The 19,475-nt window shown below is 35.3% G+C and overlaps 1 protein-coding gene across 1 annotated transcript in view; it reads right to left on the reverse strand.

Annotated features, from left to right (window-relative positions):
- Nucleotides 1-19,475, reverse strand: part of LOC126237096 (1-phosphatidylinositol 4,5-bisphosphate phosphodiesterase epsilon-1-like) — a 428,615-nt gene that overhangs the window by 115,023 nt on the left and 294,117 nt on the right. The window contains exons 8-9 of the mRNA XM_049946900.1: nt 11,900-12,078; nt 9,839-10,010 (exon numbers count right to left, since the gene is read on the reverse strand). Of these exons, the coding sequence (XP_049802857.1) occupies nt 9,839-10,010; nt 11,900-12,078 (351 nt within the window). The remainder of the gene's footprint in view (nt 1-9,838; nt 10,011-11,899; nt 12,079-19,475) is intronic.

The raw sequence follows: 19,475 nt of genomic DNA on the forward strand, positions 1-19,475 counted from the left end.
TTCAGGAAACGCCAGTCTATGACTGTATTGATGAGTTAGCAACATGTTCTTGTGCAACAAATATAAAGTTTATACATGGCAATCCAAAGTTCGAATAGCCATGAGTTTATGTTAAGAAATGATCTTACCATGTTAATTAATGTTTGTGTTAACTTATTGTTATTTTTCCTTGTGAAATGCCACTTCAAATAGTTTTGCCTATTATTTAAACATATTATGCCATTTGTTGTATATCTTAGTTAGTATGCTGCAAGACATCTGATTTCACATTTAGAGCTGAAGCTGAAGCTGTTCCAAGATGGCCGCCGAGTAAGTGACGCCAGAAACTATTTCCAGAAAGTTAAGTGATTTAGACAGGAATATAATTTAGTTTAACGCCGACAACAAATTAAATACGTGCATTAGTGTATCGTTAGTCTTGCCGTTAAAGGTTTGACTTTTCTTTGCGTATTTTTTCAGAAAACACGAAAAGATCGTAACTTCGCGAAGTCGCGCTTAGGCTTAAATTTTGTAAACGTGTTTGTTTCTTGTTTCACGGTAATTTAACTAGTTTCTCGGTAACAAATAAGTAAACTACCGTAAATAGCGTATAACTTCATTGTTTTAATACAGATTTCAGAAAAACAGCGTAACTTTATATCAGAAACTTGCTTATATACATTTGTTTATAGACCTAATTCTCGTGACGTTTTTGGAGAATCAAACTTAAAGTATCTCGTTTAATTGTCCTTTTTTTCATTTCATCGAGTGAAATATATAATAAATAGCGTATAACTTAATTGTTTTAATACAGATCTCAGAAAAACAGCGGAATTTTAAATCAGAAACTTGCTTATATACATTTGTGAATAGGCTTAATTCTTGTAACGTCTTTTTTGATTTTCGGTAATTTAATTGATTTATTCTAGCTAAAGTATTATTTTTGCCATGAGTGAGAAGTGCCTGACTTGCCGTAGAATTGTTAGTTCCGGGGTTTGGTGTGATGGATGCAGTAGTTTTTTTTCACTGGGGGGACTGCAGTGGCGTGGGTGTCGGGGAAGTGGATCAGGCTCATCAGTGGTTATGTAGGATTTGCAGCAGAGATAGAAAGATAGTGGAACAGGAGGGGAAAATTGCTGCCCTTCAGGCTGAGCTAGATCAGGCTAGGGAAGATCTGGACAGGTTACGGAGGGAGAAGGGCAAAGAGAGGTGGGAAGTGGCAACAGGTAACAGAAGGGACAGGCCTAGAACTAAGTCTGACAGTTTTGTGGTGAATGTCAAAAATAAGTTTGACCTGTTGCTTCAGTTAGAAACTGATGAGCCTCAAGCAGAGGTAGGTGTGGACAGGACACAACAAACTTTCAACAGGAGATTTAAAAAGAATGTAGGAAAGTCATCGAAAAGGAAGAAAGTTTTGTTGTTAGGCAGTTCTCATCCCAGAGGTGTAGGCCAACTTCTGCAGGAGGAATTAGGACCAGAATACCAGGTCACAAATTTTTTCAAACCAAGTGCTAGTCTGGATCAGGTGACGGAGGATTTAGGTTCACTCTGTAAAGGATTTACCAGGGAAACACCGTGGTTATTGTGGGAGGGCCAGGGAACAGCATCAACAGAGATCTTGGGTACAGTATAGAGTGTGACCTGGTAAAGATTGCGTCGGCATCGAGACACACCAATGTTGAATTTGTATCTGTCCTGAGACGCCATGACCGGCCTCATTTGAACTCTTCTGTTGGGAGAGTTAATTTGGAGTTGGAACGGCTGCTTGGGTCGGGTGCGGGGGCTCATATTGGTGTGGTTCCTGTTGATTCTCTCAGTAGGTGGGACTATACCAGGCACCGCCTACATCTCAACAGGAAAGGGAAGGGGAAACTGGCTGGGCTAATAGCAGGAAATTTAAAGGGGGAAGGCACTGCCATGAATGGTGAAATACCAGTGGTTACAGGTGTTGGAGCAGCACCTTTTTTAGGTTAGGTAAGACAGAAAGATGTCAAGTTCTACGAGAGGTCAGGATTGAATCAAATCTTCAGTTTAGGAAGGAAATTAAATAGCACAATTCTAGCACATTGGATCACCAATCACAGCTGTCAATTATAAATTTTCACCAATCACCAGAAATTTTATCTCCACCAAGTTGTATCTCAGTCCTAGGTAATTGCATTGATGAATTAAAGTCACCCAACCCAGTTGACATAATCTGCCTCTCTGAACACCATGTGACCACTGGTATAGGAACTAGGCCTAAGCACAATGACAAACTCAGACAGGAGAGTACTGCAAATGTTAGAATAAGGAAAGGTTCTCATAAAAGTATAATTAAAAATAATGTAAGTATATTTCATCAAAATATTGGGAGTTTAAAGAATAAAATAGATGAGCTTCTGGTTTGTTTAGAAGATTTAGAAGCTGAAGATGAAATAGATATACTATGCCTGTCTGAGCATCACATTGTTACTGATATGGATAAGGTAAATGTAAGTGGATATAAGCTCTCTGCACATTTAATGAGAGAAAATATGGAGAAAGGAGGAGTTGCCATATATGTCAAAAGTTATTATTGTGCAAAAAGTATAGAAACAAAAAAGTTTTGTGTAGAGAAACATATAGAAGCATGTGCCTGCGAGCTTAAATTAAATAAAGGCACATTTATAATTGTAACTGTATATAGGTCCCCATCAGGAAATTTTCATCTATTTCTGAAAAATTTGGACTCCTTGTTGTGCTATCTGTCAGACAGGGGAAGCAAATTATTATCTGTAGGGGCCTTCAATGTAGATTCTCTGAAAGAGGGTAATAGGAAAAATGACCTTGAAGTATTACTCGGTTCTTTCAATTTGACACCCGTTATTGATTTTCCTACTCGGGTGGTAAAGGATAGCAGCTCACTGATAGATAACTTCTTTATAGACCAAGATAAGTTTAACCAGATAAATGCTCAGCCTGTTGAGAATGATTTAACAATTGCAAATTTCAGGGAAAGCCTACAGCAGTTAGACTGGGATGAGGTGTACCGTGAACCTGATGCCAATTTAAAATATAATTTATTTCATAACATTTTTGTAAATGTATTTGAAAACTGCTTCCCCAAGAAAATAGTTAAATATACTCGTAAGAAACCCTGTAACAAACCATGGCTTATAAAGGGTATAAAAATATCTTGTAACCGGAAAAGGGAAATGTATCTGACAGCAAGAAAGAGTAGTGACCCAGAAACTATCAAACATTATAAAAACTACTGTATTATATTAAGAAAAGTTATTAAAAAATCCAGAAGTATGTGTATCATGTCTGAAATCAGCAACTCTGATAATAAAATTAAAACAATTTGGAATATTATTAAAAGAGAAACAGGTCAACCAAGGGCACAGGAAGACAGTATTACCATCAAATTGAATGAAAACTTTACGAACAAAAAGTCAGAAGTTGAAAATATTTTTAATAATCATTTTCTAAATGTTGTGGATGTAGTAGGATCCAGGTGTTCATTAGAAGATGCTAGGCTGTTAATGGAAATAATAAACTTGCTTAAAAGCAAAAACTCACATGGAGTTGATGGCATTTCCAGCAAAATACTAAAAGATTGTTCTCAACAGATAAGTAAGATTCTCAGCCACCTGTGTAATAGCTCTCTGGAACAGGGCATTTTCCCTGATAGACTGAAATATGCTATTGTTATACCTTTGCATAAAAAGGGGGATAGATCTGATGTCAACAATTACCGTCAAATCTCCCTTCTAACAACTTTATCCAAAATCTTTGAGAAAGTAATGTATTCAAGAGTAGCTTCACATATTTGTAAGAATGAAGTACTAACAAAATGTCAGTTTGGTTTCCAGAAAGGTTTTTCAACAGAAAATGCCATATATGCTTTCACCAATCAAATTTTGAATGATCTGAATAACCGAACACCACCCATTGGGATTTTTTGTGATCTCTCAAAGGCTTTTGATTGTGTAAATCATGAAATTCTTCTAGACAAGCTCAAGTATTGTGGCATGAGTGGGACAGTGCACAAATGGTTTAATTCGTAGCTAACTGGAAGAGTGCAGAAAGTTGAAATAAGCAGTTCTCATAATATGCAAAGATCAGCACATTCCTCAAACTGGGGAACTATCAAGAATGGGGTTCCACAAGGGTCAGTCTTGGGTCCTTTGTTGTTCTTAATATATATTAATGACTTACCATTCTATATTCATGAAGAGGCAAAGTTAGTTCTCTTTGCTGGTGATACAAGTATAGGAATCATACCTGACAAACAAGAATTAACTGATGAAATTGTCAATACTATCTTTCAGAAAATTACTAAGTGGTTCCTTGTAAACGGACTCACTGAATTTTGATAAGACACAGTACATACAGTTCCGTACAGTGAATGGTATGGCGCCATTAATAAATATAGACCTTAATCAGAAGCATATAGCTAAGGTAGAATATTCCAAATTTTTAGGTGTGTCCATTGATGAAATGAGATTAAATTGGAAGAAACACATTGATGATCTGCTGAAACGTTTGAGTTCAGCTACTTATGCAATAAGGGTCATTGCAAATTTTGGTGATAAACATCTTAGTAAATTAGCTTACTACGCCTATTTTCACTCATTGCTTTCATATGGCATCATATTTTGGGGTAATTCATCACTGAGGGATAAAGTATTTATTGCACAAAAGCGTGTAATCAGAATAATAGCTGGAGTCCACCCAAGATCATCCTGCAGACATTTATTTAACGATCTAGGGATATTCACAGTAGCTTCTCAGTATATATACTCTCTTATGAAATTCGTTATTAACAACCAAACCCAATTCAAAAGTAATAGCAGTGTGCATAACTACAATACTAGGAGAAAGGATAATCTTCACTATTCCAGATTAAATCTAACTTTGGCACAGAAAGGGGTGAATTATACTGGCACTAAAGTCTTTGGTCACTTACCAAATAGTATCAAAAGTCTGACAGATAACATACAAGTATTTAAGAAGAAATTAAAAGAATTTCTGAATGACAACTCCTTCTACTCCATAGAGGAATTTTTAGATATAACTTCAGAAAAAAGAAAAAACAAACAAAAAATTATAAAAAATAAAAAAACAAAAAACACAAAAAATAAAAAAAGTTGTTATATTAACTTAAGCATGTTGTTAAATTAACTTAATTATGTCATACATTGGAAAATTTGACTCGTTCCACATCATTACGAAATATCATATTCATGATCCATGGAACTAGTATTAATCTAATATAATCTCTAATCTATATAATTCACTGGAAATGCATGAGAAATGTTCCCTGCTAATATCAGTCTATAATCAAGATGAATGTAAGAGCAAAATGAAAAAAAGAAAAAGATAAAGCTACGCTAATTGGTACTGGTTATAGTAACTTAACAGTCACATTAAAAGTGTGTAAGCAGTAGTCGAAAGTGTTTTACATAATAGGTCATGACCATTCATTGCTAACAAAAAGATGAATAAGAATGTGGACAGCTCTTTGGAAACTAATGTGACACAACAGTAACATACCAACATTGTGCAAAATGGCTCAGTGCAGTAAGACAGTAGCGTTATGAAAATCAACATTTCGTAGGAGAACACTAGGATATTAACGTGTAACACAAGTGTGAAGACATTAGCATTGTGAAAATCAATGTATCACATTAAGACACTAGCAAACTAGAATCAACATAACACAGTAAGAACAGTAAACACAAAAAAGGAAAAATTATGAAATAAGACACTAAACACTGAAAACAAACAAGTGCAATATAACACTAATACAATGTAGTAAGATACATAGTGCAGTACAGCACGAACAAAACTGACAGATTAATCAAACAGTACACTACATTGGTTTTCACTAACACCAATGTAGTGTCACAAGATACTAAAATTATGAAAGCTAACATAGCACAGTAAGATAACAGTATAGTGAACACTGGCATAGTGCAGAAGCAACCAGTTTAATGAAAAGTAGCACAGTGCTGCATGACACAGGAAATGATATAGCATATTATGACAGTAGCATAGAGGAACATACCATGGTGCAGTAAGAATTTAAGGTATGTAAAATAGCGTATTGTATTAAGATGTTAGTACACTAAAAGCTAACATATCAGAGCAGGACACTACCATAATGAAAATGAACGTGACACAGTAAGACAACAGCTTAGTGGAAACTAACATAGTACAGCATCACAGAGACAGTTACTGTAACACAGTACAAGAATAGTACAGTGAGAAGTAATATATACAGTAATGTGCTAAAACAGCGAAAGGACAGGAAAACATTAGCATCATAAAATGAACATAGCTTAATAAGGCATCTGGGAAGTAAAAGCTAACATAGTGTATAAACATAGTGCATAGCAGAACTTAACATAGCACAGTAAGAAAATAGCACAGAAAAATCTAATACAAGACAGTGAGACACTAGCATAGTAAAAACTATCATGGAATATTAAGCCACTGGTATTATAAAAACTAATGTAGAGTAGTGAGACAGCAGGGTAGTGATAACTGGAATAGCACAGAAAGGAGCTGTAATCATAAAAACATACCTAAATTTCAAGCTACTAGCATAGTGAAACTTAACATAGTGTAGCAAGAAATTAACATAGTGTTGTAAGTGTTAACACAGAATAAGACAATAGCATAGAGAAAACTGATACAGCACAATAAGGTACTATTATACAGAAAACTAACAGAGGACTGAGTGAAGCCAGAATTGTGAAATTAAACATAGCTTAGTAAGACACTGTATAGTAAATACTAAAGTAACATAATAAGATATATCAAACATTAATATAATGTAAACTTAGATATCATAATATGAAAGTACAGTTAAAGCTTACATAGTGCAATAAGACATTAGCATGTAAAAACTGTTACGGCTTAGTAAGACTCTTGCACTGTGAAAACCCATAGTGTAGAAAGACAGAAGCACATACAAAAACAACATAGCACTGTAAGACACTTGCACTGCAAAAATGAAAATCAGGTAATAAGGCACTAGCATAATCGAAAAAAGTTGCACACCAACATAACAGTGTAGTGAAAACTAACATAGTATAGTGAAACAGCAGCATAGTAATGGCTAACATAGTGAAAAGTAATATAATGCAATTGGGAAGTAGTATAGCAAAAAATAATGTAGTGCTATAAGACACTAGTGTAGTGCAAGCTCACACTGTACAGTAATTCACTAACATATAGAAAACGAACATACCACTGCAAAACACTATTAGAGTGAAACTTGGTGTTGCTTAGTAAGACACTGGTGTAACAAAAACTAATATAGAGTAATAAGACACTGACACAGTGGAATCAAAAATAGCTTTGTGGGTCAGTATAAAAGTAGGAACTAACATAGTAAGGCACAAGTATAATGAAAACTCAGGTAAAATAATGAGACAAAAACATAGTAAAACCTAACAGAGGTAGTAAGAGTTTAAGATAGCAGACATTAACATAGTAAATTAAGAAAGTTCTATGATATATTACATTGTGACCTGTCATAACAAATTGTGACCTGTTATTGTTACCACAAACTCACATAAAAAGCACAAATATCTTGTATCAATTGACACATCAGATTAGTGAAAAAATATCATAGTATAATGAAATGCTAACACAGTTGAAACTAACATACTTGAAATACAGCAAGACATTACTGTAGTGAAAAATACGTACACAAATCTCTGCAAAGTATATTGTTACCATTTAAATGTCGCCTTATGATTATGTGAAAGTGTAAATTACTTGTAACAATTGACATAGCAGGTACTGGGATGGTAAAACGCAAACAAAAGTTATACATTAAAATATTGACGTGCAATGCTCACAACTCTACACTAAAATATAGAAAATGACATTTTAGGCACTGATATTAGATTAATTAACAGGATGGTGCAGGAAATTTGTGAGTACCAACATGAACAATAACTTAACAGCCCATGCAGCGTCCTCCATTCTTTGAGTGTCCAGTGATGGCATCTGTGTAACTCAGGCAACTCCTGTCCCTTATGAGGTGCAGCGATCATGTGTTGAATATTAGTGATTATGTGGTCTTGAATGGCATATCTGCTGTGAATCAGCGGTGAATTGGTGAGTGCTTTCATGCAATGAGGCTTATTTTTTCACTATAGTCATCGATATGCTGCTCCCCATGCCAAATGACTCTTAAGGCTACAGTTTGTCCCAAATTGAGGTATTCATGGTTCATCATTGATCCAGTGATGTAAACTGCCCAATGACATGTGTTGAGGGCCCATGGTCTAGCCGTAAACAATTATGCTGATAAAGTATGGCTTACTGTCAAATGTTGGCTAGTACTTGTTATGTCATCTCAGTCACACAGAATGCAGTCATGTGTACAATTTCTATGATGTTTGTGGCTTGTTTGTCATATCTGGTGCATGTGCATCTCTGGATGCTCTAGGTCGCTGTATGTTTCTTCGCAGATTATATTGAGGTAGATCTAAGTTCTAGGGGACTGATGACCTCAGATGTTAAGTCCCATAGTGCTCAGAGCCATTTGAACTAAATGTTATATCAAAGTTTAGGGCATCGGTAAGTAAACCACCCTATTGACGCTAAGACCAGCATAACACTTAATGCATGTTGTTCATGGTGTCATGGCAAACAAAGGATTGAACGACTTTTTATAAAGCCTTAAGACTCGTATATGAGAGTTGTGTATGTCTAGAAGGGTCCTGGATTCATCTCAAGGAGCAAACTGGTTATAGATTATGATAATCCACTACAAACAGAAGGCAAGAGGCAAGAGTAGAATGCATGTAGGAATCTCGAATGTCCAGGTGCCTGGCAGTGGTCTGGGTAGACAGTATAAGAGTTGTTTGTTAACAGTGGCTGGTTGGCGATGGCAAATCATGATCCACCAAATTTATTATCTGTACTAGCTAGTGTGAGTTCACAGATTTTTCTTATGAGCTGCGAGAGAGCTTGGTAAATGATTATGTTTCTGTACTTCATAAATGGTGATTTTTTGTAGGAAAACATAGTGTTGATTGTTGACAGGTAAAGAGCCTATGGGCACCAAAATTATGCAAAATTGGACAAAACATCAAGTTTTCTGAGGCAAGAGTTCTATTATGGTGAGATATGAAGAAACAGGAGAAAACAGAACAATGTACTGCATTGGTAGGTTGCTAATAACTGTAGATTGTAGTTACTCTGTATGTCTTTATAATCTAAGAAACCCATGGAACGTTTTCTAGCTCCTTAGATTTTTCTCTTAATAATGAAGGATTCCATGATTCTGAGAGTTTGCAATTCTTTCACATTTCTATGATGTTCTTAAAGCTACTGCAATATGAGCAACTATGTTTTAATGTACATTATAATTATATGGCAGATGTCAACTTATTGAATTTATCAGATTAAAAGAGCTTTTGTAGTCAATGATGCTTTGTTGTAATTAGGAAATGGAAATAACATGTGTGATACATCATTATGAAAATGTGTTTTGGATTACCATTAATTTTGTCTTGAAAAAATTTGTATAGTTTTTGTTTTTTTGTGTTACTGGCAAAAGTCATGAGATAACTGTGTGATATATACAATATTTCATCTCAAGGAAGCAAATATATTGGAAGAATCATTTACCAGGAGCTACAGTCATGTAATACACAGAAATTATTTTGATTAATTTATACTACATAACAGTTATCTAATTTCTTATTTTTCTTATGGCAGTGGAACTTGTGACTTGTCACATAATAATAGATTAGTCTCTCCATTTGATACCTGAATATGTTAAATAATAATACCAGGGTTAATGATGGATAAAATATGCTAATGCTGTGTAGAACTACAATGAAAATGTTCCAACCTAAACACTTGCCTGTAAAACGTGGTGATCAATTCTGCTGTGTGGAGCAGATATGGGAAAGAAGCTGACGCCATGGTCATTGCTTAAAGGCTGGACTGGCTGGTATGTGTCGAGATCAAGATCATAATCATGGTCCTCAGATTCATCCAATAAATAAGAGCGTTCAATACTGGATGTATGAATGCTGTAAGAAGAAACATGTTCTTAGTAGTTTGAAATGTTGGTCCGGGTGAAACAATTTTGTATTACAATAATGATGTGAATTCTCAAAGTACTTTCTAATAGTAAATGACAATTATTGACCCAAAACAGTTCGTGAATTTAGTTTCAAATCATAATCGCTATTGCCATTGTTCATGTCTATATTATGACCAGAGTTTTAAATATATAGTACAAGTTTTATCTATTTTGGGTGAAACTTCTTCACATCTCAGAAGTTCGTGAAAACAAACCTTTCCATATTATATACCTCCCAGCAATGATTTGATGTACACATCAATGGCAGCTGAATTAATATGATTCAATATTTGTAATGAGATACTTCTGATGTAACTTAATCTGGTAAATGTTAAAGTCACCTTAAAAATAATATCTGTTCTAACTTTCGTTAGAATACTGAAGAGCATATAAACTCTTTTGCACAGTTTTGAGTCAATGTTCCTACCATAAAATCAGCTCATTCTTCTCTTGGCAGCCTGTGTCGGACGAGCAATGAGTTACATTTAGAATATCTGTCACTTGTTTATGCCACTTCTCCTAATGTAGAGAGAGACATTTCAAAACAGGTGCTGTTACCTTCCATGTTGCATAGTCTATGAATGTTTTACTCAAAGATAATTGAAGCTTTTGCAGATACATTTATTTTATTTTCTTGAGAATTTTATGGAAGCACAACTTTAGTTGTAAGGGGTATTACAATGAAAACTAAACAGCCACTACACTGGGACTGTGGAATGGTTCCATTCAAATGTAATCGCCACAAAGGTTAAGACCATTATCCTCCTGGGAGACGATATGATCAATTCCAGTTTCATAGAACGCTGTCAGCCGCTGATGGATAAACAACTGTATACACTCTTGCACTTTCTCATCACACTGAAACTGACGTCCACACATGTCTTACTTCAGGTCGCCAAAGATGTAATAACGTAGTGAACGATCTAGGCTGTACAGAGGATGTTGCAGTGTTTGGCATCGAAATTACTGAAGTGTAGCATCGATCCAATTTACAGTGCAGGGGCGGGCATTATCATGCAACGTGATGATTCTCTCTGACGCATTCCTGGGTGTTTTGACTTTATGGCACATCACAGTTTCTACAAAGCGTCTTCACAGCGCTGCGCATTGATTATGGCTCCATACACGAGGAACTCGATGAGCAGATGGCCCCTATGTCGAAGAAGAAGGTCATCATCACCTTACCGGCACTTGTGTGTACAGCTTTGGATTTCTTTTGCAGGGGAGATGTGGCATGTTTTCACTGCAGGCTTTGCCATTCGCTCTTTTGCTTAAAATGCTGGGGCCATGTAAGGTCATGATGACCTTCTGCTTTGACTGCAGGGATCGTCTGCTCGTTGAGTCCCTCCTTGAGCGTGGAACCACAAGCAATGTGTACTGCTATGAAAACACTTTACAGAAACTGCAACACTCCATAAATTCAAAATGCCCAGGAATGTTTTTGGACGGAATTATACTGTTGCACAATAACACCTGCCCCAAACTGCCACTTGGGCAAAGGCTACACTTCAGCGATTTGGTTGGGAAACACTGCAACATCCCCTTTCACCATGTGAGTTTCACATCTTTGGCGACCAGAAGAAAGACAGGCATGAACATCGGTTTTAGCTAGATGGGGAAGTGCAACAGTGGGTGTGGTTTAGGATCTGCCAGTCGCCAACCATTTTCTACAAAACAGGTTTCGATCATCTCATTTCCCAGTGGGATAAGTATCTTAGTAGATGGGGTGATAGCTTTTGAATGGAAGCAATTCGTGATCCCATCGTGGCAGGTATTTGTTTTTCATTTCACTGCCCCTCATACAATGTTCGTTAGAGTCATAAGAGGATGTTTCACCTGAGGTGGTCCCTGAGCAAGTTCGGCACTGATTCACGGTTGCGAGCATGATAATGTTGATGGAATGAGGCAATTCGATCCATAACTGCCTGTGTGCGGTAGATTTTGTCCAAGTTGATGAGACCTCCTGGACCGATTCGCGTAAAGTAGTGGTCTTCTCCATTGTAGTCAGAGATGAACTGCAGAGATAACAGAACACAGACTTTAAATCTATGTGCATTAAAATGATGGTCAATTTTTGTTTGTACATGTGTATTCTGCATTGATAAAAAGGTTTCAGAAGTCTTATATTTATCAACTTCCCCGTATTATTTATAAAATATTTATATTTTCATTTTCACAGTGAGTAACAGTTCTGCTCCCTCTCTTCCATGACTTGTGCCATAAAAGAAATTTTTCACATGGATTCATCCATGTTTTTTCATTACTTCATAGTTATTTGTAAAATAAGTGTATTAAGAAGTGCAGTAAGAAAAATTGGATCTGTAGCTAAAATACAAAATCATACAAAAAAGGAAGAAGTTGTGATTTGAGTGTTAGATCGAGATTACAAAGGTGATTCTGAAGATATTGTCAGATTTTCTCTATGCCTTTTTTTATACAAATCTTAATTCTTTATCAAATTATGTGTCACTTATTGAATAGTTTAATTAATTCAGAAAATTAATTGAGGATTAGCATGAAGAATAATTAAAGTCTGAGTAAAATCTGTCTCACAAAGTGCCTTCCATGATTAATTCAGTCAATAAACAACAAAATCAAATAATTTCACATATTAATGCAATTTCAATTCTGGAAGTGATTCTCTGTGTTTCGTAACATAGGTACAGAACTTTTCTACTTTATTCAATACATAAATATGAAAAAGAGTTCTATGAGAATGAGTTACAAGTATAAGGAACAGGAATGTACTAGAAGTATTCAGTCAGAATACAAATAATGTATTAAAAAATAATCTCAGCACTGACTTAAGTTGATTTAACTATCCTCACAATTTTAAGCTGAAGCAAGTCTACAGTCTGATTTAGAAGGAACATTTTCAGTTTTTTAACTTCACTAGATTGTCTGTCATGGTTGTTTTATGACAGATATGGTAATAGCAATTCATTTCTCACCTTTTTATGTACTGAGCCGTTATATGTAGTGTGCTGCCTCTACTTTTTATAAAGCATGTTCTTACTGTATCTTGAACCAGAATAGAATTTCGTTTTCTGATTGTTGTGAACTAAATAATGATTGGTTTACATTAATTTGGGTTGTTATGCATTTAGCAGCTATGCAAAAGAAACTCTAAAGAGAACAACCATTGTTCAAAATTTTCTAGAGTTTTCAGATATTGCTAATTTTTTCTGTAAACATAAGTCTTTCGCTTAAATTAATGTATTTTGGATCTGTGTGTGTGTTAAAATAGTGCCACAATATAGACTAGAGAAAAATATACAAATTAATGGAATCTTATCAATTTTAGATGTCATATACATTTTAAGAACTTCTCATGTTAGTTTTGCTTCAGTTACTAAATTTTAGAAATTTATATAAACACATGACTGCTCAGATGTCATTAAAGCACACAATTGTTTCAGTCACAATTATTTCAGGATTGTCATCTCTTGGTCAAAAGTCAGGGCACAGAACATTTTGTAGGTTGGATACAAAGTTAAATATTTCTTAATTAACGTATTTTTTCTCCCACAGGAGCTAGTAATGATGCAGCTGATATAAAATGAGAGCTAAATTTGTTTACTTCCAAATATATAATTTAGAAAATTCTACATTTTCTGGTTCTGGTAATTTATAAATAAGTTTGTCCTTTTTATATCAGGAAATGTAAGGGCATCACAAAAATTTATAGAGGAGGTGGTTATAAAGAGAAAAATGAAAGTCAAAATTTTTCATGTATGACTTTATTCACTATTTTACCGAAAATTTTCAGTACAGTTGTAACAATGTAGCATTCCTTATCACAGATTATAATCTCTTCACAGAATTGTTTTACAATAAAACCACAGCTGTGTTTCAAGAAACGTGATATAATTTTTGTTACAACTTTGTTAACCCTAATCTGTAAGTAAAATATCACACATAATTCATTTTGAAAATAGTCTTGCGCTAGAAATTAAGCTAAAACCATGGAAGGCACTTCTGACAAAATTTTCTTGTGATTAATATTTTTTGTAGCTAGTCAGTCTATCTGATAAGCAAATGTACAGAATAATTGTAGGGTTGACACTGTATACAGCTTAACATGTAACGTTATTTAATTCAGTGCATATACACAACATTATATCATAGGAAGTAAGTTTAAGAATATTTTAATTTAATGTTGTATGTGTGTACAACACTCAAAAACCAATATACTTAATGCTGAAAGAAGATTTGCTTCTAATGTACAATACTTTTTAACAAATTTGTGATTCTATGTACATTGCTTCTAGTTATCTAAGAATTACCTTATATATAAATGTTTCTAGAAGTAATTCAGCAGTTTACATAAATTTTTAAGTAAAATTTTCCTATATATGTAACATGTTAAAATTTTCTGATATGACACACTACATTATAAAACTGAGAGAAAAGACACACTCAAAAGAGTTATGTAATAAGAATCTAGCACTGGTATGAGTGCTTGAAAACTGATGAACATTTTGTACATACATTATTCAGGTGGATTTACACTAAAAGAATGATGCCTATGATTAATGTGGTTCACAGTACTATCATGTGGTGCTTGTAAGAACACACCACTTTTACACTCAATATGAAAGTTTATTGCGATCACTTTTAATGTAAACACAAATATTTGATGTAAATAAATGTAAGTGATAATGTGCATTTATGCTGAATGAAACGAAATACATAATATATACAGTACTTACAGAGCATGTGCAACCAAATGTGTAGAACTGTAACAAGACTCATACTATGCATAGCGCAGCACCGACATGCAGTTTATGCCATCCCTTCCTTAATATAGTGTTGATTTATCAAAATAGTGCAAAACATCATGCAAAACTCTTGATGAACAGGCAGATAGATGCAATTATTTCACTAGTATATTTTATAACACAGCATTGTAATGCTACAGTGAAAACATATTCAGAGAGAGAATAATTGAACACTGTCAAGAGAGGTATATTAAAACTCTGTCTACACTGTGTAACTAAACTCATGCATTCTATGAAGACAGTTTATATATTTTTTCTCTTATAACATTACTGACAAGTCTCTAGAATGCATGCATCAAGACAATATAAATTGTTATTACAAATTATGCAGCAGAGCTGGAATTTTTTAAATAATTTTAGTTGTTTTTATTAATAAAAGCATGACAGACAGATCTAAATGTTTTAGGATTGATGATATTATTCGTTGTTTTATAATTTCATGGTATAGGAGAAATATCTATCTCTTCAAATACATAATGTATTGCTACTGTTTGGAGCAACTGGTGCAGATGATATTTCCTTTCTCTTTAGCTGTTGGATAGCTTATAATTGCTTAGAGTTAAAGTCTCACTAATGTGTTTATTACACCACTGGGCTATTCAGTTGTGAAGTATCCAACAACTGAGGTACTGTATCTTGAACAATTAGTGCAATTGAACCTTGATACCCATTACCAACATATAACTCTTGTGCATCACATATTCTAGATAGCTCCTATTAATTTATTTTGCAAAAGTAACCTCAGTTTTTAAAGAGAGTGTGACTTGAATATAATGTCAGATTCGGTACATCTCCTACATAAACACAATGCATACTACATGACAGCTACAACTGCATACACATGGTTTAAGCTAATGTCAACTGTTTCCAATGAAGTTCATGAAGTCTCTGTCAGCAAAAATTATGAATATGTGATGAAAACTGAAAGATCATGCCATACTGGGACACAAACCTTGATTTATGAGTATAGCACAGATTTTCAATTACCATGATATATTCATTACACTGCAGGTTCTAAAGTTAGTACTTCAGTTTCTGTCAGTTGTTCACAGCACACTATTATACTTTCCTATAGTATTATCTTAGGACAGTGACTTAAGCTCGTTAGTGTTACTCATGAGTATAAGCTCGAATATTCTTTTTTAGATCACCACTGATAGAATGATGTAAACAAAAGTGTTTTTCTTTCTACTTCAGGATCTTGTAACTATGTACAGTATTATCCTGAGAAACGACATTTAGTCCTCCTAGTACCACTGCTGTCAGTGTGACTCCATAAGCACACTGAAAATATACTCTGCCTGGTTTTCAAGCCTATTATTTTCAAAATACATACTTTCTCCCTTTGTGTCAATTGTATGCAATGATGTTTTGTTCACTTCTATATTTACAACAGATAAAAATTTATTCAAGTTCTTTTTGCACCTAGTACCACTAGGGTCAGTATGCCCCAGTTTAAATTGTTTGCTTGTTTCTAGAATGTAAAATTTAGGAAAATAGAATGATGATAGTTACAATGAACAGCCATTATATGAAACACCTGCAACAATGAAAATATTATTTCAAACCCATTTTTGTACTCATTTGAGAGTTCTTGCCTCAGCTATTGTTGTGTGATTCCTAGTACCACTTGGGTCAATATGACCCCATTGGCACATTGGAAATCTACTCTCCCTTGTTTTCAAACCCATTCTTTTCAAAATATATGACTTTCTCCTCCTGAGCCAATTATATTCAGTGATGTTTTGTTCAGTTTTATACTTCTAATACATTAAAATTTATTCACCTTCTTTGCACTGAGTACCGGTACCACTGGAGTCATTTTCTTGAACATAACATTTATGTTACCTTGTACACATATAATGTATATTTTTATGTTAGTTCACTAAAATACTGCCAATATATCCCATGTAACTTGCTTGGTGTCTTTATGACCTCACTGATGCTCAGTAAAACTAAAATGTCCTAGCAGTAGGAGGGTTAAAAACTTTTGCCTACATAATCGTCATGAGAGATTCAGGAATCGTTGTCATATTTAAAATTTATCATTTGTTTTGCCTTCTCCATTGGACATTTATTATTTTAATGTGACTAGTTTTACTCTAAGTTGATGGTCTTCAGATCTGTTTAGAAGTAGTTCCACATGGACAAGACAGGATACTTATGCAATTACACAAATCTGAAGATGATTGATGTTGATCAAAACTAGTTATATCAAAAATATTCATGTGCAACAGAGATGTTAAAAAGACAAATTTTAAGCATTCAAATAGTTATAATCCTTTTCTGCAAAAAGTTTTTCTGAAAAGCCCCATTCACTGTTTATTGTGGATCATGTTGTCACCAAGTGAAATAATGAAGGCTCAGTAAGATAATGTGTCTAATGATTTAAGAATATGAACATGTACACGTGGCAAAACAGAGAGTGAGGAATGAAGTAAACGACAGGACAATTTACTTAATGAGTATAATAATTGTGTAAGTGTACATCTTCATAATTAATTAATTTGAAAATTATAGTGTGTATGGCACATGACTATACTGAAGAGTTTTGTCAGAAACTTAAATGGTTTTCATTACATATATGTATCACGTGTAATTGTTTACAACACCTTCTATGCTATGATCCAAAGGGACATGATTGGGGGGAGAGGAAATGACACATTGGCCATGACTTTAAATGACAGAGTAGATTTCTGTACACACGCAGTTAGTGCTTTCTGTAAAGGAGAGGAAGACTTACAGCATCACATTGGCGTGTGTTTCATAAGTAATGAAAATAACTGCATTACATCTGGAATGTCTCGGTCGTGTTGTGGTAATAGTGTAGTCTTTGGTGAAGTACACACCACAGTGTCTGTTTTTGGACTACGACTCACTCGTGCCAGAAGTAGTCAGGTATAAATCACAATCTGACCAGAGCTGAGTACACCACAGTGTCATTTCAAGTCTTTTACGACGTCGAAAATCATATTGTTCCACCATAAGCTGCCAACTAAAACCTTTATAATTGCTACCTTCGGTTGTCACAAATTACTATCAGGTATAGGAATTTTTTTCATTCACAGTGTCTGTGTGGACACATATACGATGTTTACTTCCTCTCTGCATCATGTCAAGACGCAAACTGATCCTCAAAATGGTTCACATGGCTCTAGACACTATGGGACTTGACATCTGAGGTCATCAGTCCCCTAGACTTAGAACTACTTAAACCTAACTAACCTATGGACATCACATACATCCATGCCCGAGGCAGGCTTCGAACCTGCGACCATAGTAGCAGCGCGGTTCCGGACTGAAGCGCCTAGAGCCGCTCGGTCACCGAGGCCGGCTAAACTGAACCTCAGAAACCAACACATAACGACGTTCTAATTAAGAGTCTAAGGGTATGATGCTGTAACGCTTTACAAGCATCCTTCATTGGATGTGTTTTACTGTTAGGTTATTGACAGGCAACATTTTCTGAAGAATGTGTAACTCTTATCTAATGCGCAGTTTGCGTTTTTGAGGTTATGTGGAGTAGAATTGACGTTATATTTGCATTCACAATGACTGAGAATATTTCTGTGCCCCATAATGATATGTGGCAGTCGAAAGTGGAAGTTATAATAAAGGTTTCTTCATAGCAATTGATGGTGGTACAGTACGGTTTTCAGCGAGTATCTGAAAGTTATAGGGCACCGCCAACTGGAAAGCTTTTGCGACAGTTCTGAGTTACAGGGAATGTACGACGTAGGCCAAAAAAGGGTTTGTCGGTATTAGTGTATGAGAAGATGTTTATCTGGACTTAAAAGTCGTAAGACATTGTTGGTTAAGTACTCCGAAGGGCAGGTTCAGCCACTTAATTACAAATGTTTTCCAGTACTTTGCACACAACCTGATTTTTCCAACGTGGAGTGTGAGAGTTGTTTGTTTAAGTGTATCTGATAAAGTGTAGGTGACCGTAATGGGTCCTTGTAGAGTGGTTTCATTTTTGTGTTGGACGATGATGAGAGATGGATGAAACTGGGTGCCAGCATATAGCCTACTCTTCTCGAATAATGCCAAGAAGTCTGCCTTATTTAACGTCTCTTCCCGTCAAACGGCCGGCCATCAATAGTTCCACATATCCTCACTTCATGAGACACTGCAGAGAGATTCGGAATTTAATCGTGGTGATCAATACCCCTAAACTGAGTAAGCAGCCAACAAGACGTGGGGTACCGTACCCATGTGGTCACCCATTCTCAAGCACTGTCCACGCCTGACGTTCCTTCAATTCGGTGCTCTTAGAGGAATCAGTGTATACAACGAGATAAGGCCGTTGAATACTCTGTTTCTTGTATGATCTAGATTTAATTACATAATGAAATTCGGCCATGACTGCATGTTAACTGTCTTCACAAAACTAAGTGAAGGAAAGTGCTCTTTAGAGATGGAACCCGTTCCGGGTTGCAGCATCAACCTCGTCGCATATTCGCCTGGATGGACAATTTTAGCCACTAAATCACAGGAACATTGTACAATGAGACAATTCTCATACTGGCATAGTTCAGATAAGGGTTGGCGTCCTCGTTCCTGGACTTAAGGATGGCCAGAGGAATACCAATACCCTCAGATATGAGGTACAACAACTGCATGTGTGACTT

The sequence above is a fragment of the Schistocerca nitens genome, chromosome 2 (genome assembly GCF_023898315.1).
Source record: "Schistocerca nitens isolate TAMUIC-IGC-003100 chromosome 2, iqSchNite1.1, whole genome shotgun sequence".
In the NCBI taxonomy this organism is placed as follows: domain Eukaryota; kingdom Metazoa; phylum Arthropoda; class Insecta; order Orthoptera; family Acrididae; genus Schistocerca; species Schistocerca nitens.